Source organism: Myotis brandtii, unplaced genomic scaffold, assembly GCF_000412655.1.
Source record: "Myotis brandtii unplaced genomic scaffold, ASM41265v1 scaffold249, whole genome shotgun sequence".
Classification (NCBI taxonomy): domain Eukaryota; kingdom Metazoa; phylum Chordata; class Mammalia; order Chiroptera; family Vespertilionidae; genus Myotis; species Myotis brandtii.
In genome coordinates, this window is record NW_005359430.1 from 2185968 (window position 1) to 2210658 (window position 24691).

The 24691-nt window shown below is 36.1% G+C and overlaps 1 protein-coding gene across 5 annotated transcripts in view; it reads right to left on the reverse strand.

The window, feature by feature from the left end:
* ROBO1 (roundabout guidance receptor 1) overlaps nt 1-24691 on the reverse strand; it is a 447031-nt gene that overhangs the window by 48052 nt on the left and 374288 nt on the right. For 3 of the 5 annotated variants that reach the window (XM_005867332.2, XM_005867333.2, XM_014540617.1), the window contains 7 exons: nt 21220-21341; nt 20335-20566; nt 19298-19419; nt 15592-15763; nt 11701-11898; nt 7430-7456; nt 5986-6028 (listed from right to left, as the gene is read on the reverse strand). In XM_005867332.2, coding sequence (XP_005867394.1) covers nt 5986-6028; nt 7430-7456; nt 11701-11898; nt 15592-15763; nt 19298-19419; nt 20335-20566; nt 21220-21341 — 916 coding nt within the window. The remainder of the gene's footprint in view (nt 1-5985; nt 6029-7429; nt 7457-11700; nt 11899-15591; nt 15764-19297; nt 19420-20334; nt 20567-21219; nt 21342-24691) is intronic. The other 2 variants (XM_014540619.1, XM_014540618.1) reach the window with 1 other exon arrangement.

Here is a 24691-nt window from a genome sequence, read left to right on the forward strand (position 1 = left end):
AGCTTAAAGAATTCCATAGTTAAGATGGTTTGCATTTTCTCATTTTTGACCCCTTAAAAAGTCATGATTCTTCCCACAACTTGATTTGAAAAATGGAACAAGCATCTTCACTTAGACAATGGATCCTGCACAGTAAGAACATTTGCATATTTTTCTTCACAACAGTGTTTCAGAAATAGTGAGTCTGGGGTCTGTGACATTTTGCAGAGAGCCCATCAATGTTTCAGTGCACAGTTCTTTAAGCTTGCCAACATTTTCTGATGGGGACTATGTGAAATGCACAAATCCCTATATCAACAAAGGAAAGCTATTGAATTAAACCTGGGAAAACAAAGATGTCCACTATAAGAAATATCAGTGTTCTTTTTCTTCTTTGGCACAACAGATGTTAATCCTCTTTCATTATGTGTTGGGAATGCAAAGCACAGCAGCAATTATTAATGGGAGCCCTGGACCAACAGGGCCAGAGATGCAAACTGGAGCCCCCGAAAGGCATTCATGACATCCTTTCCCAACACTGTCAGTGTTTGCTAACTCAGCAGAGGTGATGATGCAGATGTGCTGTCAGACCCACAATAAACAGACTGGGACTACAGATTCTGCAAAGATGTTCTTCATGGTTTCATTTTCTTTGTTTCAGTGCAATAAACATGCTTCTCATTTACCTGGGAAGCAAGAACCTGACATCCCACTCTCCGTGGTTCCTATGCTGACACAGTGAATTGAGAAAAATTATTATGCAAATGATCATTTGAGGAATAATTCACTTTATTTATTTATTTAATTTTATTGTTAATCCTCAACACAGGATATTTTTTTCATTGATTTTTTTTTTTATAGAGAGAGTAGAAACATCGATGTGAGAGAAACACATTGATTGGTTGCCTCCTGCATGCACCCCGACCAGGGCCCAGGCCAGGGAGGAGCCTGCAACCGAGGTACGTGCCCTTGACCCGTTGAACCTGGGACCCTTTGGTCCGCAGACTGACACTCTACCCACTGAGCAAAACTGGCTAGGGTGAGAATTCACTTTAAATGAAGCATATGGATTTAGAATTTATATATCTCTCCATATGTAAATATATATGTATATATATAATAAAAATGAATATTTGCTCTTTGCTTACAATGTGTGAGGCATTGTTCTGAGGTCTTGACATGTATCAACTCATTTAATCTCACAAATTTTCTACATGGAAGTTACTATTACTCAAACTTTACAGATGAGGAAACTGAGACTCCTGAGACAGGTGAAGAAATTTGTATTTGGTTATACAAAGTGAGGGAACAGCAAAGCTGGGGTGCAAACCCAAGTAGTCTGGCTCTAAAATCTACATTTTAATCTAGAATATTATAAACACATATATTGGAGAGTGCTGAAATTTCTTCAAGCCCTCATATCTAATCTAATAATAGACAAACAGGGTAATTGACCATACCTTAGCTACGCCTCCCCTTGGCTAATCAGCAAGATATGCAAATTAACCACCAACAAAGATGGCGGTTAATTTGCATATGCGGCTCCGGCTGGAGCAGCGAAGGTGCTGAAGGCTGCTCCGGCCAGAGCAAAGGCCTGGGTTCCGGGTGCTGGAGGAAAACCGGTGCCGGCAACCAGGGGAAGGGAAGGCCTATTGCATGAATTTTTTTGTGCAACAGGCCTCTAGTATTCTTAATAAAAGAAAGAGTGAGGAAAATGTCTGAAGTCTTGAAATTCATAGTAAAGCTGTTAAAACTGAGCAAACTTACTATAAAAATTGTTGATAAAAACATGCTTTGAAGAGCAATGTTGCTGAACTGTAGAAAGTTAAAACATTTAAATGCAAGCTGTTTCACAGATATCTGGGGCCTTTGAAATAAATGTTAGTTATAGAAATTCTGCATCCATTAATCTTTTGCTTTCCTTATTTTATTTTCTCTTGAACTTAAACCATGTGTGTTATCACTGGAGAAGTTATTAAAAATAAATCTCTATATTTGGCACAGTAGAGATATAACAGGATGTTTAAAGTATGGGTCAAGTGGAAATTTTCCACAGTCTGTTTTACATTTTTCAAAAGGAATAGACAATATTTTTATGCTACTCTGATTCCCTCAGAACGAAACTTTCAAAGTTAATGTTTTGATATCATCATAGGCTGAAAGCACTCTTCATATGTATGGATGATTTCCAATGGGAAGTAGGATTAACAACTCACATCTTAGTTTTCAGTTTAGACTTGCGTTTGGAATGCTAATTATTTAGGCAAGAAGGTTAACTGTGCTTATTAGCTCATAATGAATCTGAAAATGCCATGTGCGTATTTCAGAGGTCTTTGAGGAAGTCAAGGTCATATGCAGCTACTCTGATAAGGGTGTTACGGGGTCTTTTTAAACTAATAATCTCACAGGCTATCCTTATGCATTTAAGATGGTCTAGTGTGCATAAAACAGAGCTAGCAACCCAGCAATAAGAAGTAAAGCAGAAGCAAACCCAATGCCAGTTATAGGAATTAATATGTGCCTGAAATGTTAGCATATAATAGATTGCCATATAATGTTATTTGTTATATTTTCATGCTAACATTTCTGAGTTTTGCCTATTTCTTCCTTGTTTTCAAAAAGACAGTATTTATCAGGAAAAGGAAGACACAAGGGCCTACAAAAAACAAAACAAATTTATCATACAATTTATATTAGGAGGATAAATTTGTGTCATAAAGGAAAAGAGAACAAATGAACTTAAGTAACCAGGTGGCAGTTACCTTTAATTTCTCTGCTCCTTTTACTCCAAGTATGCCGATCGCTCACCAAAATCAAAACAAAACAAAACAAATACCTACTTGCACTCATAAACCACAAAATAAAATACTACATGGTTTAGGCGCTGGAGAAAATGGTGAAGGAGCCCAGTGGTAAGAGTTGCTTTAGACTGTCTCCTCTTTCCATTGATAACATGAAAGGCTTTTGAAGCCACGAAGAAGGGAAAGACAGATCTAAGAGTGGCCAATATTTTAAAGAGAAGCAAGCCTGAACTCAACTCCCATAGCAAAAAATAAATTTTAAAAAAATTTTAAAAAAGTGAGATTGGCATTTTCCACCTGGTTAGCCTGACTTCCCAACTCCTTTTTTTTTAGACTTTGTTTGCTTTTTCCTGGTTTATGCTGTGGGTTGGTCTTAAGTAGGTTTTTTTTTGTTTTGTTTTTTTTTTTTGAAGAGGTGACTGGGATGTTTGAGGTAAGGAAAGCAAATGAATAGGAACAGTTACTTAATATTTCCAATATATTCCCCTGAGTTACATCACAAGTCCTCTTCTTTTTCAAGCTGAGAAGAGGTCTCTTTACTTATCACAATCCTCATTCACCCTTCTCTGGGAAGAGCTAAATTTACAATATTGAAAACTGGAAGTGATTTTCAGCTAAACCTTCTCCTTTATGGGAGGTAAATGTCCAGCACCCCAAATTTTCTTTAAAGTCGACTGAACTTAGGTCTTCTGACATTCATTTTTTTCAATAACTCACACATTCCTTCCCATTTTAGATAGTTTTTGATGATTATCTTTCAAAGATCAATAATACTTCAGCCACTGAGAGACATGATCATATGCATTTCAAAATATTCTGGCTCCAAAAGGGCAAAGGGAATTCACATGAAATAGTCCAAGTTGAGACAGATGAAAGCAGGACTGCTGAGAGCTTTTGTAATAGATTAGGCAAGAAAGAACAACTGTTTGAAGGGAAACAAAATAGTGATAGTAAAGGGGGTAAAACTTAGGCTCAACAAAAAGCAGTAACGGATTCAGGGAAGAGCATGACTGGAACATTTTGACTTAGGTGTCACTAAGCAGATGAGGTAGGAGGTTCAGTGAGGACTCGTGGAGTCTGAGATGCCTGAGGGAAGCAGGGATTAAGGAATGGACATGAAAGAAACGAGTGCAGGAGTTTGGTTCACTCCTCATTCTCTTACCATACTGGGTCTTAGACACACACACATACACACACACACACACACACACTCAAAATGGCTAGAAAATAAGACCTCTTCCTAATGTCCTCCTGATCTCTCTTATGCTGTTCTATTTTTCCCATATCACTCAACTGCTAATATTATAAAGTTGATTTTTTAAATGTTTATTATTTATCTTCGATCTCCCTCACTAAACGTAGGTTCACGCAGACAGAAATTTTTACTGACTTTGTTCACTGATATATCTCAAGCAACTAGAACAGTGCCAAGTTACATGTTGGGTAGTCAATAAATATGTTTGATTAATAAATAAATTTAAAATTGTGTGTATGTATACACAAAACTGACTCTAATATACCTATTTAGCTGCTCTCTTTGTAACATTTCAGCATCTTTTATCATTTCATGGGGTATAGAGGTGATTTCTATTTGGTACTTGAAATAAGCCGGTTTTACTGTTATTCTATTTTTTAGATTTAAAAGGTTAATTTTGCATGGTTATTGGTGAGCTTTCCAAATAGAAAAATATTTCAGGAACTTTGTAAATTTTCAGCCCTTCCACATAAACTAGCATTTGATACCTATGGGCTCCTGTCATTATTCTGATTTGATAACTTGGTCTATTTAGGTTGTTAATTCCTTTTCAGCAGAAACCAAACTTATACTGTGCATGTGTGTGCGTGTGTGTGTGTCGCATGTACTCCTCTGTGCCTGTGCTCATGCAGGGGCTAGTGCAGAGAATATAGAAGCTGCTCAATAAGCACTTTAATATGCTTTGATTAATGAGAAAACTGAAGTCTGAAGTCATAAATATACACAGATAGAGAGGTAGTTTATAGTCAGGCATTCCAGATTTACTCACGAGAGAATGTTCTTATGCCAGAGGCTGTTTCATGAATGTCTGGGCTATGATTTAGATGGAAATCCCCTGGATGCAAAAACATGCCCTGTTTTAATTCCTGAATCAAGTGGATTTATTCCTTATGAAGACCTCCCCAGCTTTTGGACCTTCCAGCGGCTGGCTTTGTTTCACAGGTATGCAAACAGGAAGCTGCAGCGGTACCTAGTAGTGCTTGTTGCTGTATTTGTACTGCATTGGTTAAAGGTCATCAACATTTCCATTTGAATCACTTTGTCATATACTAATTCAGTGATTTTGTATCAGACATACGTTCCTCGATTTCAGGAGCAATATCTTACTCATTTTTGTCCTTTCCAGGAGCAGTCACATTACCCATCTGTACAGAGCACGGCAACCAATAAATTAATTAAACTTGAATCATAAAATGGTTTTTGTTGGAAGATTTTTTTCCTTACACCTTAAGCAAGATGTCAGTTTTTGAAAAAGAAATAATCTACTGTAGAAAATTCTGAAGTATGGCTCATATAACTTATATATTATTTCATCCCCTTTAAGCCACCTCTCACCTCAATTTGTAATTTCCCTGTGAATATATTAAAGTTCACTGAATAATAACAAAAAAAATCATAAACATAGGATTGAGGTTCATTTTTATTATAGAAAAGAAAACTATGTGTTAATAAGCTACCTAGGTTTCTTCTTTTATTTCACCATATTTCCCTGCAATATGGACAGCTGAACTAGGCTGAATTCATAACAAGAACAAAAAACAAACATAACCTACAACTTATGAGCAAATGCTGTTTTCAGAAGGTTTTAAATGAACACTTTTTGTTTGATAGTATCTGTTAACTAGTTATATTTCTTAATCTTCATAAATGCCATCACTTGATTACTATAAGTCCTTTTAATCATCTGCTAAATCAGCAAGTCTGTCTTTCCTGGTTCAAGTTCTCCCTCTGGTGGTCACTGACTTTGATGCAACAGCTCTAATTAGGAACTGCATTTGTGTGTAAACAAGCTGGTGTCACAACACAGCGGAGTGGAGTATTTCTGAAAGATTTGAACAAGTTTCACCTTTAACTTAAATCTTTTAAGCAACGATAGTGATGTCATCAAGGAAGACAAGAAGAAATATCTGGAATTCCCCTTAAAATCTACAAAACAAGCAAGATATTTACCTCCCTCCACTGCTCACAGCTTCGCCTCCTCTCTGATAAGTTACTAGAATGTTACCAAAAAAAAAAAAAGAAATAAAAATTAATAGACATGTTTATATTTGTATATCAAAAGCTAGTACATTTATGAGCATCTTTCTAAAATGGAATGCATTCTCCCTTTCTACTTAGAAACAACACAAAAATCATCACAGGAATTAGCAGATTTCTGATTCAAGTAGTATTTTTTTAAACATTGTATAGAATTAAATAAAGTTATTCTTATCAAAGTATCCACAAGGTTGAGAAGCAAAAGAAAATGTCAGTACACTCTTATTAAATACCTCTGTCATACATTTGTACAGTTGAATTCCCATAGATTTATATTTTCATTTTATTATTATATCATATCATTTTATAAATTTAAGTGAAATCTTAAATTGAGGGGAAAATCCCTATTAGACTATTTCCCCAGAAGTATGAGTAACAGTAAGACAAAGAGAAATGTTTAAATAACCCTTCTCTCTCTCCACACACAAAGATGTATATAGGCCACACTGTGACTATCAATTAATGCAATGTTTTCCTTATTGTGGCTTCTAGAAGCTCTTCTCATTATATTTTCATCAGGCATGTATATATAGCAAACATATATTTTAATGCCCTTGAAAGCATTCTCAGCTTAATAAAGTATGGGCATAAAAATCTAGCCACAACAAAACAAGATTTGCACATAGGCAAATGGTTAAGGAGATTAGCTTTTCTGTAACTACAGACACATTTTCTAAGAAGAAATGTGTTTCTAAAAGCTGCCAAATTCTGCTACTTAGAAGAACTCCAAACTGGGAGTCTGCAGAGGAGAGATAACTGCTTCCAGTGATTACAATAACTGGATTAGCAACGAGGAGGCAAGGCTCCAGGTACATCTCTCACTGGAGGTGATGTGAGAGTGGAGGACCCACTTTGAAAGAAACAGAAGAGAACAGAACATCAGGATTCTGACTTAGGGAAAATGAAGTTTTATCTTCAGGTGTGCTGGCTATTTTGGTTACCTTCAAGAATGTTGATTCTATGGACAGAGAATTGAAAGGGAGAGACATTTTTGTTGGAAAACCTGAAAGCTTAAGTTAAGGAAAAAATGTACTGCCAAGTATGAAATCATCAATAAGATCATTAACGTGTTAAATCATGCCGAGGGTAGCTACAGTGTGTCTATCTAATGAAACACATGCATACAAGGCTGATGTGCAGTGTGCAATATGAATAAATAACTGCATTAAAGGCATGAAAAGCAACACCAACCATTTCTGCTTCAAAGGCATGCCTGACATGAGTAAATGAAGTATTATATTCCATTTAAGCCCTCTCCCCCAACTTCCTGCAGAAAATGAAATAAAAACTGAAACACAATAGTACAACACATGCTGAACTAACAAAGGAAAGGAGGAGGGTAAGTGCAAATATATACCTGTTGGTGTGAAGGTAAAAGACGGGACTGAAAATCAAAACAAAATATAAACCAGTTATTAAGCTGAAGAGAGAAAGGGAACATATCACATTAGTATAAATCAAGCAGACAGCTGAACATAAGACAAATGTAAATAACTAAGCCAGAAGCTCTGACATTCTGATATATGAACAAAACAGAATCTGAGGTTAAAGAGAGAACTTGTCTCTGCAGGTACCATTTTGAAGTGTCTGACATTCTAGTATGGAGGGGAATTGTGCTGGGTTAGCCTATGAATGACCCTGCATTTGGTAACAGATTCAGCTCATGGCTTTAGTACAAACAGGACCCCTCTACTATAAATCATTTCCAAACAGTGGATGATGGATTCTTAAACAAGCATGATGGGGGTCTCGCTTCAACCTTATCTAGAAATCTGAAAGTAAATGCTTATTAAAGCGGACTAATAGGCTCTTAAGTATTCATCATTAAGAGACAGAGACAAAGATTGAGGGGAAAAGAGAGAAAGAAAGCACCGAAGGAAGGAAGGAAGGAAGGAAGGAAGGAAGGAAGGGAGGAAGGGAGGGAATGAGGAAGGAAGGGAGGGAGGAAAAGGAAGGGAGGAAGAAAGACAGAAAGAATAGAAGAAAGGAAGAACTGGAATAAAGAGAACCATAAAATTGAACTATTTCAATGCCAAGTAATGCCTGACGCCTTATTATATAAACAGTGTAAAGCTACATTTTTATCATAGAAATTTGTGAATGGACAGAAGAAATGGGGAGTTTTAAACTTTAATTTTCCTATTTTAGTTTGTGTTTAGAAGCTTTCTAGGAGTAAGCTGAGCAATTTTTTTAATGCCACACTCTGGAAGCTAAACAATAGAACAATAACACCTCTCTGAAAACCTTCGCTCTCTGCAGCTATAAATCTTAATCTAATCAATAATGCCTGGAATGGAGCTGCAGACCTCAAAAGTAGCAGCCTTGCCTCCCCCATTTTCCTATCGTCTCCCATTCCTCGGTGTCAGTTTACACTATTGCTATTTCCAGGATATTTCATGGAGGATGACTTATTTCTAAGCTCTTCACACTGCCCTGGTGAGGAAAGCAAGGACATCTATCTTACTCCATGAAGACGAAAGTTTGCTTTTACGCAATCCTTAAATACACAAACTATAATATTGGTTAGCTATTGTGGATCAAAAAGCTGCCAAAAATGTATTTTCCACTTCACATTGGAACATCTCCAAACAATTGACTTTAGGATTAGAGCATTTGGGGAAGCAAACTGGAATGCTACACCTTTACAGCTGTCACTTCTTACCAAATCACTCTATCTCTGGGCATACTAGAAAGAATGAAAACAAAAATCTCAATGCTATGGACCCAGTTTATACACTGGCCTTCGTCTGCAGCATGACAACCCCTGTTTTAAGAATCTATTGTTTTCTTTAAGATGGGTCTTGTCAGAGAGTCAATGTAATTCAGCTACAATAAAAAATACAGAGCCATAGTAACAAGTCTCCATTTAAAAAAAAAAGGTACATTAGAAAGTAAAGCTATTCAAGCAAGAATAGAGTGCCTGAACATTAATTTGCTATCACAAGGACATAGGGAAAATATGAAAGGTCCTTGTCAGTATGCCTAGCTAACTGCTAGCCCTGGTTTAAGGAATTGAAGAAGAGATGAAAAGAGGTTGGTCTATAAGTGAACTTTTAACAGCATATACACCAAAGAACAACTTAATTCTCAAAGCTTCCAATAATATAGTACATTCTGTTTGCCCGGTGATGGCACAATATGAATGTGGACGGGGTACTGAGTGTTACAGCAGAGGAAATGCCTACAGATAAATGTATGTGTGGTGTGGAGGGGGGCAGGGTGGGGGGAGAGAGCTCCCTATTCCCAGTCACACTCTGAATTGATGGTTTATAAGCCAATAGGCTCTTTTACATTTATTTCTTTAAAATACTTCACTTCCTTTTTTTTGGTATAATTACCGGCATTGTTTCTGACATAGATAGTTTAAGATTTCAGGAGGCACCTTTTTTTAATTGCATAGAAATAGAATTATGAAAAAGTGCCGACAAGGCAAAATGAAGAAAGCAGAATCAAATGCTCACCAATTACATTTGTAATTATGTTCTACGAGTTCTGCTAGTTAAAAGGACAATGACATTAGTTTAATAGGTTTTGCAGAAAGAGCATATAGGCGTTTGCCAGCATGCATAAAGAACATTAGTACAGGAAAAGAAACATTTCAGGAAGAAAGCTTTTCATGTCACATATTTAGATTTCAAGACAATACAAAACATTAAATTGCTGTAACTACACAGCTATAGCACTCTGTTGCAATAAGAAATACAGGATTCCTGGAGAATTCAAGAGACTCTACATCTATATGTTAATTAGTCACTTTTCCTCATTCAAATCAGATATTATCTCTCCCCCTTCCCCCTAACACTCTACTCTGCTCTTTCCAGACTCCACAACACAGACACCGCAAACCCTTCTCTGCATTGTTTTCAGTCGCAGGCTTTTTATGGTAACACCTGATATTGTTCTACTTTGTATAGAAATGAGCACCAGTGCTCCTTGTGGTTACATCTAAGCCAGCGGTTCTCAACCTGTGGGTCGCGACCCCTTTGGCGGTCAAACGACCCTTTCACAGGGGTCGCCTAAGGCCATCCTGCATATCAGATATTTACATTATGATTCATAAGAGTAGCAACATTACAGTTATGAAGTAGCAACGAAAATAATTTTATGATTGGGTCACAACATGAGGAACTGTATTTAAAGGGCCAGAAGGTTGAGAACCACTGAATTCTAAGCACTCATTTTCCATTTCACAAGAAGGGATACTGACATTTTGCTTCATCTCTAGAGTGCATACATATCTAGAAAACATTTGGGGATGGTAATGCCACGGCAAAGGTATGTACATGACGAGATTGCTGTGCAGCTCCAGGCAAGACGCATGTTGATTCATTTTACAGGGTGGGTGATGAATTCCATGCTGACTCTTTCTTGCCAAGCCCCTCTGTGACGGGCAGTACAAACATGTAAGGCTGCTCTTCAGACTGTTTATAAGTGTATAGGGACATTCTAACTGGCACTGCAAATTCTTACTTTGCCATTTAATTGGTCAGAGAAATGACTTGGCCAACACATGTAGGAAATGGTCACTTAGGAAATATGCACACCTTTTATTTTATTTTTTTAAGGTTGGTGATGGTAGGGGAAGGAATGTGTCTTTGATAATTCTCTTTAAATTTGCATTGCGGCAAAGCAAAAGTGTTGTCTTAAATTAAGCAAAGGCCCTTAACCTAGGGTGAATGTATTTGTCATCCAAACCAGGGCCATTTTGAGAGCAACAGGAGCACTATAAAAATTTAGTTGGACTAAAGACATAAATTGGGACCATCCCCTGAGAACTGGGCCCTGGATCATCTCAGCCATGGCCCGTGTCTGAGGCCCAGAACTAATGAATATATTTGGGAGTGGGGGAGAATTATACATCCGCAGTGTTATCAAATCTCCTCAGAGAATAAAACGTAAGTTATCAATCTGCAGAATTTAAGGATATGTGGCAAAGGTGTCTGTGCCACATATTTGGTTCATCCACAAAATTATAAATAATAGCAGACAAGTAAACTTTATCTTCTAAAACTGTAAACATATTTGTAACAAAATCACCCTCACTAATTAACAGCATATGCACAGTCAAATCTGCAACTTTAAATATAACAATGAAAAAGTACTACACCTCCTCTCTCTGCAACCTGAAGGACCTCATTCAGTCACATATTTCATAGTCACAAGAAATGACTATTTTATAAATAATCAGAAACAACCATAAAAATAATGATTTTACAAGTAACCTCTTTAGCTTCACAAAGGCAACAACGCCACCTAAAAGCTGTGTGAGAAAGTTCAAAGCTTGTATTTATAACTTCTGTGGCAAGGAGATTAAAAAGTTTCCTTGAGAATATAAAGCAAAAATGTCATTCCCTAAGAGAACCAGGGGATGGGCGAACACCCAGGAAGACCTACCTGGGAGAAATATATTTTACGGGAACTGTGCCTGGAACTGATTAGTCCTATATGTAGCATTGCTACTCAAAGGAGTTAACATGCAGATGTCATGATAAAATAAAAGCACTATTGAAAATCCTTATGTATTAAAATGATTTAATAAGTATATATACATACATAATTTGCATTCACATATTAAGACAAGAGTTATGTCAACATAGTAAAATATAAAAAACTTAGGAAAGCTAGTACCTTTCCTGATACCCGCGTAGGTACTGGTCAGCCCATTTCTCTTCTTGCGGTGCCGATAGAGCCAGATGCTGAAGACCATGAGGATGACCCAGCAGGCCGCCCCCAGGCCTGCGATGAACGCCGGCTGCTTCACCACATCTGAGATCTGCTGAGCGAGGCTCACCTGGTCCTCTGGTGACACGGGGTTGCCATGAGAATCTGAAAAGCCATCTTCAGATTAATTTGGGTTTAAAACTCAATAAGATAATGAACTCATAAATTACATAACATAAAACTGCCATCATTATTCTGTTAATTTTTGGACAATAGCTTCCATTTCTTAATTTGCAACACCAGCGTTGTTAGTTAAAATAGTTCGTGAGATTTTCATCAAAACTATATTCGTTTTATTTATTTTAATTCAAAACAAATATGATATAATTTTATGGAATTTATTTTAAAGCAAAGGCAATGGCACACAATTTCCATTTTTTTTTACTCCAGAAAACTCTGTAGCTCATTGCTTATATTAAGTTTCACAGGAAAGTGCTGAGGTTAACACAAAAGTACAATAGTAAAAAATGAAATACTCTACTGTAAGTATACAAATAAGGGGTCCCCGATAAGTAAGTATAAGAAAGATATACTTTCTCAGACTTCCATAGAAACCCTCAATTATATTTTCTAAAAAAGGTAAGTAAATTTTATTTCCTGTATAAGGTAGATATTGAAAAAAAATACATGCTGTGTCTTCCATCTCTCCCACCACCACCCACACACCCCACCCCACACAGACTATATTCTGATTCTTAACTGTCTTAGAAACACATTATTTGAACCTATGTTCAGAAGGGCCTATAAAATTCAGGATTATTAAAAAGCAATGATAAATGAAGATAATGCTACCACGAACAAACTATAAATAATCTTTCTTTTGAGATAATAATCACCACAAGGAACACTAAATATGGAAAAGAATGATCATGTGTTACAAAACAAATAGGCTTATGTTTTCTAACAGCTATTTTGATTAAAAAATTAAAAATTGATGGAATTTATGGCTATTAAAATTTACTTATTTTCTATTTATGTTTAAACCTACTAAGATATTAATTTTCAAGCCCACCATTTCATCGTCACACAGAGCCATCGGGAATTCTACAGAAAACTGGAAGCTGTTGCTCTGTCATCAAAGCAATGCCCTACTCTGCTGGCACCGACTGCGGCCAGGCTGGAGGACGGCCAGTGGGCAGCGTTCCCACTCTGTCTGCAGTGTGAATGTTCTCCCCCCACAACATCTGGAGAAGCAGGAAGGTGTTTGCCCACTTCTTTACGATGGGGCTTTCTTATGACTGTTATATCATCTGACTCTGAAATCTTCTGCTATTACAACGTGCTTTAAAATAGAAACATTGGTTCCATCCCCCAATTTTTTTTGTTCAGAAAAATAATTGGTATACCTCACCATATCTGAGTAACATTTCTCAAACAGAAAAATAAATCCTGCAGATTACCTTTCCTTATTACATGATACTGCATTCCAATCTGACACGGTCGGAAAAAGCAGCAGCATTCAATGGGTAAGAAAAACAGCCTTTGGAAAATAGCAGCGGCTTCTATGTAAAATGGCTAAATTGCTACTTACGTGTGTGTGTGTGTGTGTGTGTGGTTTTTATTGATTTATTTTTCTCTCTTGAACAGAATTTCAGATTTTATTCTATGGAGGGTCAAGGCTGAAAAACCTATTTTCACAAGCAGTTACCTGCCTTCAACTGTTTGTTGACTGAAAGTTTTATTTCATGTTCCAGACTCTTTTATCTATGGTTACCCTAAGAGCACTTCATCTTCTGAAAGTTAGCCAAGCAGACCTATTCTTTTGTTCCTAACACACCCTTTGTGTTTGCTGGGCTTGTGAATTCCATGGCTACTGGTGCAAGGTTAAGGTGGGTAGCTGTGGGTTTAATGGAGACAGTCGGGAGAGGTTTCACGCAAGCGGCCAGATGGGCTTAACAGAATACAATGCAGTGTGACTAGTGGATTAAAACAGCCGCTCTACCTCTCAGTCTTTGCCTCACGGCAGCTGAGGCTATACTGAGATACGGAAAAAACCTGGAGCACACTTATGATTTCAAGCAAACCATTTGTCCGGTAAATCCTATGATTTAAATCTTAAAACTAAAATTCCAATTCATCTTTGAAAACCCAGGACTATAAGTCATATGTTATCAAAATAGGTAAACGACATCAACAATAGGGTTATCACAATGTAACTCATAAATTCAATTTTAATAAGTTAATACTGATATTTCACAAACCTGGGCAACAGTTTGAGTAAAAAAGTCCATATTTAAACTGTTTTCCCTCATATCTTATATAACACTGTAATTTTGCAATAAATGAACCAGAAATAAATCAAGAAGCTATTTTCACATAAAAGTTTTATATATCAGCACTGTTTTCAAATGCACAAAGTGTAAAAGGTAACCCAAAAAGCAAATGCTGGCCCATGGTTGTGGCAGACAGCAAGCTATCCATTAAAGGTGTGAGTGGGACGCCCATAGACTGGAGTTGTTGAGAGGTAGTGCCCTAGCCAGTGACTTCTTTTTGTGATGTGCCCATTCATCTATTTGGAATCACATGGCTGAGTTCTGGGCAGGAGCCATGGGCACCATCTCCAGACCTGCACCGTTAAACCGTCCCACAAACTGTGTTTCAATACTTCCTTTCTGCTCACCCAGGATCAACCTTGGAAGCCTCCTCAGCCATGTATGTTTGGAACGGAGTCGCTCCCCACAGCCTTTGGACTGCAGGTGGACTTCACTGTGTTATGCAACCAGAATTCTGCAAGTGTGTCTGTTACAGCAGCTAGCACCGTCTTAACAATGGAACATCAATAAGTTTCCAAAGCAAATGGAAAGTTCCTTATGTTCAGCATTAAAGTTTATTCAAAGCCAAAAGTTTCTTAATTTTGTTGAGAAATAATTTCTAGGATACATCAACATTATCAACATGCAAAAATACTATGTACTTATTTGTTAAGTATAAAGATTCATATATCTGATCCTTTTTCATAATCTAGCAACTGCCAAAATATTACTAATGCCTAACTTCTGATCTGGAACAATCTAACACAAAGTTGACATATACTTCTCAGCATCTTTCACAAATTAAATGTCGCCTCTTAATATCTGACCCTCTCCTCTTCCCTTTCCATTTGCAATAGTATTTTGTGGCTGTTTTTGATGTTTGTTTTAAATTATATTTGTAACCACTTCCTAATTTGTATCTTATTTCATGCCACATTTTCTATAGTGAATTTTTGTAATGAAGGATTTTGTCAGTTTTTTTCCTATTCATCTTTTAAAGCATGCACTTAACTTGATAAATAATTAGCATATAAACATATTTAAATGTACTCTGGCATCTCAATCTACATTTTGTTATAAGAAGCAACCATAATTTTAAATAGACGAAAATGGTAAATATAAATTGCATAATGCTATAAACTTCTAATACCTAGTATAAGCTTTACATGGAAGTTTGTTTTATTTTAATCCAAACAATTGCAATTTTCATGAAGGTGTACACTGTGTCTTGTTCACTGAGGTACCTTTGGTGCTCAATTGTATTTTTTGACTAGATGAGAAAATTTAATAGGACAGGATTAGGATCATACTGAATACTGACAGTGTTTTGCTTGGAAAGTCATTTAATGTGCGCTTGGATAAATTTAAGGTTAGTTGTCCTATATATTAAATCTAACACCATCATATTGTAGCTGCATTGCCACAATCCACAGTCTATTCAACTTACAATGGTGGCTCCCCTACATAAAAATAAATAAGTAAAAAGAAGAAGAGGCCAAGGGAAGAGTGACATATACTCTCAACCTGGATCTGCGCCAGCACTTACCTAGTTGGATAAACTGTGGCTCGCTCTTCACCCCCGGCCCAGCCCCAGTGCTGGCTGCCACCTCCACACTGTACCGGATCCCGGGGACCAGCGAGGGAATGACCACAGAAAATGTGGAACCATCCACTGTCTTGTTTATATGGTAACGAGTTTCATTTCCCAAACACCAAACCTGTCAGAAGAACACAATGAATGTTAATCTAGCAAATTCTTTAAGTTAATGCAAAGATCAACATAGTATTGTGGTTTTAGATCTAGTCAGAGTTCAGATCTATCATGAACCTAATTCGGGGAGTTTCCGAAGTCTATTTTGCCTAGGACCTAGTTCTCAAAAGACTCTTCTGGGCAAACCTAGTGTTAGCAGAATCTTCAAGACCTCTTGAAACTTTCTCAAATACATTGTTTTTCCTTTTTCCTTTAAGCATTTTTATAAATATTTTTATTGTTGAAAGAATTACATATATATCCTCCTCTTCCCCTCCCTCATAGACCCCTTCTAGCACGTCCCCATCACCAAACCCAGGCCTTCACCACCCTATTGTCAGTGTCCATGGGTTATGCTTATATGCATATAAGTTCTTTGGTTGATCTCTCCCCACCCACCCCCACCTTCTCTCTAAGATTCGGCAGTCTGTCCCATGCTTCCATATCTCTGTATCTATTTTTTTCATCAGTTTATTTTGTTCATTAGAGTCCACATCATGTGATAAGGTGAATCTATACATTTTTGCTTGAAGACACTAGTTGCTATGATAACATGTTTTTTTATAAACAAGAAATCATTTGCAAAGAAAAATAAGTTCCTAGCAAAAAGCTGTGCACATCTCGATAAAGAACAATAACTAATCTACCACCAAGCAGCATTTGCACTCCTACTGTGGGCTAGGTGTGATACTAGATTACCAGATATTACAAAATAAAGATGAGGAAGAAACTCCAAGTCTAGCACTTTACTTCAACAGTTCTCTGGGATAAAATTACCTGGTGCTATCACCTTTTCCAAATAATCAAAACCAAGAAGCAGTGATTTAAAAAGAGACAGAGCTTACCTTACATAAGTATGGTTATTAAAATATAACTAGTCCTGGCTGGGTTGCTCAGTTGGTTGAGCATTGTCCTGTATACCAAAAGGTTGAGGGTTCAATCCCAGGTTGGGGCATGCATGGGAAGCAACTGATTGATGTTTCTCTCTCTCTCCCTCTCTTAAATCAATAAAAACATATCCCCAGGTGAGGAATTTATATATACTGAATATAAGAAGAATCATCCCAGGATTTTACTCAGCCTATGATATGTTGAACTATTAACAATGGGAGAAAATTAGCACACTGATCTTGTAGTTAATGTGAATATTAATTAGTCTTTGATAAAATATTAGATTATAAAGAATAACATCTGACATGAAAGAAAAATGTTCTTATAAGAAAATTATTATATATCTCATTCACTTTGATAACGGCATTTGTTATAGGAAATTATTTTCAGGAAATAAAGATTTCTGCTCTACACTATAATTCTTAATTTAAATTTCACACTAAAGGATTATTTATTCATAGGGTAATCTTTGGCAATGTCCAAAGATCTGGGTGTGGTGCATGATAGTACTTGAACTCAGTTTCCATAAGGAAATGATCTAGGAAGTGGTAAAACATGCCCTATGTTCTTTATGAAGTAAGATGTGGAATTAGCTTCAAGTATGCTATTGTTTAATAGGAAATGGGATTTAAAATAAATCTAAGCATATCAGTGTCCTCTATCATGAGGGCAATAACCTTTACTTTATCTTTGAAAGTTAATATTATTTTAATATAGCTTCAATGCATAACACCAGCAAATGGTCAGATTCTATACCAGGATCTGACCATTTGGAAATAAAGAGTCCTTTGTGATTTTTTCCCCCCAATTACATTACGCAGCTGAACCAAAGCCACAGACCGATTTTGTACCAGTCAATCAGGTTCAGAAAGGCATTTTATTATTTTAAATTGACCGTGAAGTTAAGTGAAATCCACTCTTTCGAATTTCTTCAGGAGAGAAATGAGTTCTGACTCTTAGGGGAAAATGCCTACATTACACAATTTTGCTGCAGAGCTGAGACATCACCTCATTTTAAATCCTTAAAAACCTTCATAACAGTTTATTTTTCTGGAATGAACTGTAGAATCCTGACACTCCCGGTATTAAAATAACCTTGAAACTCACAAGAAGGCACTTGAAACTGTCAAGACTTTTACGTTTTAATGATTCAATTACCCTAGAAGATCTAATTTAAAATATTTAAGAAATCACTTGCCAAAAAAGAAGTTCCTTGCAAAAAGTCTTGAGAAAGAACAACTTACCTATCATCATCCAGCATCTGCATTTATGTATTTAAGTATTTTAAATACTTTGAGAAAGTTGCCCTTTTAAATGTGTGCACAAATTTTCAGTTTATATATTTTTAAAATAATTTAAAAATAAAATATTATACCTAAAATTAAGCTCAGTATATATGGTTATTGTGAAAATCATTTGCTACTCCAAAGAAAATTTACTGTCTTTATTTGGGCCTTAACCAAGAGCGCACAGCATAAACACTCAGAAAGATCTACCAAGATATATATGAAAGGGCCCTATTACGTAGACCTACTAAATCAGAATTTCTGAGCATGGTAGACAGGCATCTATATTTAAGAAATAAGCTACAGTGATTCAGATGTTAGCATGTAATTACCTGTATAAGGTAAATGTGTTTACCTTCTGAACATCAGTTTCATATCAATAGATACAGTATAAAATATTTAGATATGAGATAATCTACTAGTAATTAGAAAAATACTCAGGCATCATAGAAATTTTAAGCAGGATCTAGAGAAATACATTTTTTCCACTTAAAATGTGTTTACATAAGTGTTGAAAAAATACACATAATATCTTTTCTACTGTGATTGTCCTGCTTCTAATTCATTTACCTAACTCATTTAACTATCCCATAATACAAAACAAATTCATTGATAGGATAAATGCCATGTCCCTAACTTAGTTTTTATTCTTCCTTGGTATGCTTAATACATATTTGCACAAAATGATTCTATATAAAACTCTCTAAATGCAATAAGTAGAGAGGATGACTTCACAGGTAAAAATAATTATTCATAATCATTAGATTAAATCCCTTAACACTATATCACATTAAAAAATTCATTTAAACATACAGAAATTTATATTTGAATTTCCTCTGAGACATGAAATATTGCTTAGAAACTAATGTTTATAGATAAAAATGATTTTCATGTACAGTAAATAATTTTTATCTTATCTCTAAAGTTCTAATATTTCAAGCATACATACTAAAAAAAATAAGAACATATTTGATAGAATGTGGCTCAGCCAATTCTATAGGGTAACCTATACAACATATATTTAAGTTATTTTTAGGGCAAAAAAATTAGCATTTCATTGGTTGCTTATGTGGTATTACATCAACCTAAATATAATGAGATGAAGTAGATTCTCTCTTTTAAATTAATGTTTTTCAAATAGTTTAAGAATTAGTATTCCACAATTACTGAAGAAACAGGAAAATGTTTTTAAACAATTTTTACATACTGCTATTCAGACCAGCAGATGGCGCCAAATATCCATGCACAATGTAACCAAGGTTTCTTTTTCTTTTCTTTGTAGGGGAAGAGGGATGTCCATCAGTAAATTACTATATAGGGATTACCTTGTACTCTTGGACCATTCCATTTTGAGTGTCTTCTGGAGGAGGCTGCCAACTAACAAGAATTGCAGTTCCATTTCCATCATTCTTTGATACAGTTACACTTTGAGGTGGGGCACTGGGTGCTATTAAATTGTTTCAAAAAGTGAATATATTATCAGTGGCATTAGAGGACATTAAAAGCAGGCACTTAAAATGTACAAATAATAACTATATAAAATTTATATCAATATATGCATATGTTTTAAAGAGGCATCTCATCCCAAACTAAGTATTTCTCAATAGTACTAACACATTGTTACTGTGAATGTTTCATAACCAACATTACAGAGATTATCTCCACAAAAATTCCAAGGGAAATCCCTATTTCTTTTATCCTGTACCTTGGTCTCATGTTCTCTAATAAAGAGTTTAAAAAGTATGAAGATGAATGCGTCATCCATGATATTAACTATATTCCATCATTTATATATTCAAAGTAATAAAGACATTTTAGGGAATGTTCTAGAGAATAGTTGTGACATGTAACCTTTGACCTTTATTTAAATATTAACTTTTAATTTCCAGTTATAGGGTGGCCAATCATACTGGTTTGTCTAGAACTGAAGGGTTTCCAGGGACATGAGTCATAAGTATAAAATGCTAACCCTGGAAAGTCCTGGGCAAACCAAGACATTACTCACCTTATTTACAAGTCATTACTCAAGATAACGTTTAATAAATGAATGGAAAATAATGCAAAGGCAAGCAAATTGAAAACATTTCCATCTTTAAATGTGAATTTTATTTCTGAATGATTAAATATATCTATATATGATATTAAGCAATACAATGTTCCACATTTGCACATTTTTCTATAAGCCTCTACTAAAGCAATTTATAGTAGTTCTAATTAAACAAATTCTGTTAGCAAAATATGATGTTCAATATAAAAAGAAAGTTAATGTCACTATTAACATAAAAAATTTTCAATCATGTTAATAAAAGCCTAACAAATGTACTGTGCAATACATAGAAATCACACACTTCATTATACTTGCCTTCTTCCAGGGTTTTGGCAAATTTAATTTCACTGTCTGCTCCTTGAAATTCATTAAAAAAAGGACGAGCCTTAATTTCATAGTTGACTCCCTTTTTGAGATCAGGGATAACCACACTATTTTTGGTTGGCGTTCTCACTTCAAACACTAACCACTCCGACTCCCCATGGGTGGCTCCAGACGGCCGATAAAGAATTTTATATCCTTGAATATACTGAGACTGTTGGTCCACCTATTAAAATGACAAATAAAAATGTAATCATTAATAACTTTCTGTTGGTTTATTAGAAAATTATGAAAATTAAGTGTAAAAAATATAAAAAATTATATTGAACTTCATTCTGTGGTCTTCAAATTTACACAAAGCAGAATACTAAAAACAGAGCACTACTTTTGTAATGTATTTCATTTTTCACCTTAATATATAAATTAGGTATTAATTTGATGCTTCATGCAGAAATGTAAGTCATTAAAGAACTTCTGTGACAATATCTGCAAAGATGTCTGTCAGTGTTGGGGGGGATGAGGAAAAACGTGTTTATCCACTTTCTAATTTTTAAAGCCTAATTAATGCTTAATGTGGAACTATTTATAAGTTATAAGTTAAAAATTTGATCATCCTATCACAAGTTTTATCTTCATGATTAATACTCTGTGTCTTCCCTCTAAGACTGGTAAAGTCCATTATTGCAGCATAATAGATAATACGCACAAAAATAAACTTTTCTCTGTTTAAAGCCCGTCTACAGATACCATCATAAAAAGTTTACATTATAAAGTTATTGGTGGAGTGAGCAACAGATATTTTTTTCACATAATAATTTCCCAGAGGTCACCTGCATATTAAAACCATGATCAAATACTGTAGCAACAACGACGACTCACTGTCCAGTGAACTTCGATCGAAGAGGAAGAGAGGATGGTTGGGTTGTGGAGGTGCAGCACAACATCTCCCAGTTCCCTCTGGACCTGCTTGTGATCCACCCCCTGACTCGTTGGGGGAACATCTGCAAAAACCCAAGAATACTGTGTCAGATCTTACACAATGTTACTGACTTGAGGGAAAACTCGGCAAAACGATCCTCTCATTCATTTCAACTCTCAGAAAAGAAGAATCATTGTGACTGGGAAGCCAACCTGTGATACAGAATAAAATAGGAAAAAAGTGACCTTTTTATTAAGAGGATAGGGAGGTATATAGATGGTGTACATGTAGATGTAGATGTAGATATAGATATAGATATAGATATAGATATAGATATAGATATATGCAACAAGAAATGGTCCGTTTGGTTTAAACCTTCCCAGATGTGATTCCAACTCGGCTGCAGGGGAAGCAGCTGTTTCTGTCAGCTGGGCTGATGAGGCCTTTGGGGGGAAAGAGGCAATTTATCAGCGCTCTTAGACCCAAATCACTGCTTTTCCAGGCAGATGCTAATGCTGCCCTTTGGAAGCCTCAAGAACACAGGAGACCTTGGGTAGCGATCTCCTCCTCTTGTTCCCTATTTCATCTGCACAGGGATACGCTAGGATATGGATATATAGGATAGGATAGGATAGGATGGGATGGGATGGGATGGGATGGGATGGGATGGGATAGAATAGAATAGAATAGAATAGAATAGAATAGAATAGAATAGGGTAGAACAGAACAGGGTAGAATAGAGTAGAGTAGCACAAATCTGATGAAAAAAGGTACTTATATTTCATTGATGATGGTTTGGTTTAGTTTAATTATAGTGCCACTGCAAAGAAGGTTTAACAACAAGTTTTTAATCTGAAGTACACCAACATTTTAAAAAGGAGACCGAGAACAGAGTAAAAAATAGTGTTCATTTATGCTGCATTTTTTCCCAAGAAAGGATTGTTGTTTTTTAAATCTTTATAGTTGAAAGTATTAACATATGTCCCCTTCCCCCCCGCCATTGACCTCTTCTAGCCCACCTCCTCCCTCCCCATCCCAGGCCTTCACCGCCCTATTGTCAGTGTCCATGGGTTATGCATATATGCATACAGGTTCTTTGGTTGATCTCTTCCTACCCACCAACCCTCCCCTGCCTTCCTTCTGAGGTTCAACAGTCTGTTCCATGTTTCTATGTCTCTGGATCTATTTTGTGCATTAGATTCCACATATGAGTGAGATCATGTGATACTTGTATCTCTCTGACTGGCTTATTTCCCTAAGCATAATACTGTCCAGGTCCATCCATGCTGTTGCAAATGGTAAGAGGTTTTTTTTTTTCTTTTTATTGCTGCATAATATTCCATTGTGTAAAAATACCGCTGTCTTTCTATCCACTCATCTGCTGAAGGGCACTTGGGCTGTTTCCTGTCTTTCTATCCACTCATCTGCTAAAGGGCACTTGGGCTGTTTCCAAATCTTAGTTATTGTAAATTATGCTGCTATGAACATAGGGATGCATGTATTCTTCCTGATTGGTGTTTTGGGTGTCTTAGAATATATTTCTAGAAGTGGGATCACTGGATCAAATGGGAGTTCCATTTTTAATTTTTTGAGGAAATGCCATACTGTTTTCCACAGTGGCTGCACCAGTCTGCATTCCTACCAGCAGTGAACTAGGGTTCCCTTTTCTCCACATCCTCGCCAGCACTTGTCCTTTGTTGATTTGTTGGTTATAGCCATCTGACAGGTATGACGTGGTACCTCAGTGTCCTTTTAATTTGCATCTCTCGGATGATTAGTGACTGAGCGTTTTTTTCATGTGTCTCTTGACCTTCGGTCTGTCCCCTTTGGAGAAGTGTCTACTTAGGTCCTTTGCCCATTTTTTTAATTGGGTTGTTAGTCTCCCTTTTGTTAAGTTGTATGAGTTCCCTGTATATTTTGGAAATTAACCCCTTATTGGATGTATAATTAGCAAATATGTTTTCTCATGCAGTGGGCTTTCTTGTCATTTTGTTGATGATTTCTTTTGTTGTGAAGAAGTTTTTTATTTTGATTTAGTCTTATTTATCTATTTTCTCTTTTGTTTCCTTTGCCCTGGGAAATTTATCTATAAACATATTGCTATGTGAGATGTCTGAGATTTTGATGCCTATGGTTTCTCCTAAGATTTTTATGGTTTCATGTCTTACAGTTTAAATTTTTTATCTATTTTGAGTTTACTCTTGCGTATGGTGTAAGTTGGTGATCTAGTTTCATTTTTTTGCATTTATCTGTCCAATTTTCCCAACACCATTTATTGAAGAGACTGTCTTGACTCCATTGCATGCTCATGCCTCCTTTGTCAAGTATTAATTGAGCAAAATGACTTGAAGAAAAGATTTTGTTAAATTTAATAAAGTTATTATTAAATAAAAATAGCCATTTCTATAGAGATGTTCTAAATATAGATGTTTTGCTTAGTTTATAATAGCTAAAGAGAACACTGGTGAAAAAGAGGAGAAAATAATATTTTGTTTTGCATCCAGAATTCTCCAGAGAATATTGTATGTGGCACATATATTCTAGATTATTTGCCATCCATAAACAACAGACACAAGCATTTTAGTTTTTTGAAAGATTAAATACTTTCAAAGAGCTTACTGTATAGATGGCAAAAACATGAATGGAAAACGAGGCTGGTGAGTATCTTTGATGGAGTCCAGGGAAGACAGGCAGATGGGAGAGAAGACCGACCAAGCGCTGTCCAACACTCTGATAAATAATACCCTGAATAAATGGTCCTTCCAAACATGGAAAACAGTATGGAGTTTCCTCAAAAAATTAAAAAATGGAACTCTCATTTGACCCTGTGATTCCACTTCAAGGAATACATCTTAAGAGGCCCGAAACACCAATCAGAAAGAATATATGTACCCTATGTTCATAGCAGCAAATTTACTGGGACCATAAATTTAGAAAAATAACTGAGATGATTTTTGTTTTTCATACTTTATCCTACCTTAGAATACCTTTGGCTAATACTGGTCCTCAGGCTACCTATGATCATAGCCTATCGATTGAAAGCATTTGGTTGTCAGCTTTCCATCTCAGGCATATTTCATTCTCTACTGTCTCATCTGCTCCTGTAATGTCAGCTCTCTCCGATCTCCAGGGTAAGACTAAATTACTTGGAATAAGACAGACTAGGGCTTGCATCCCAACTCAACAACTTTACAGCTATCTACCACTGCGAAGATTTTTGGACTTCACATATCTTCTTCACACGTTAAGGTGATGTTGATGAGCCGCTTCTGAGGACTGCATTTGGTAAGGCATGTAAAGTCCTTTCTTTGAGGGCAGGGATCTCTACATACAGAGTGTGCTCATTAAACATTGGTTGAGTTAAAATGATTTAGTGTATGGGAAAGACACACATTATTTCAGCATCTGAACATATTCTCCCATATGTAAGCT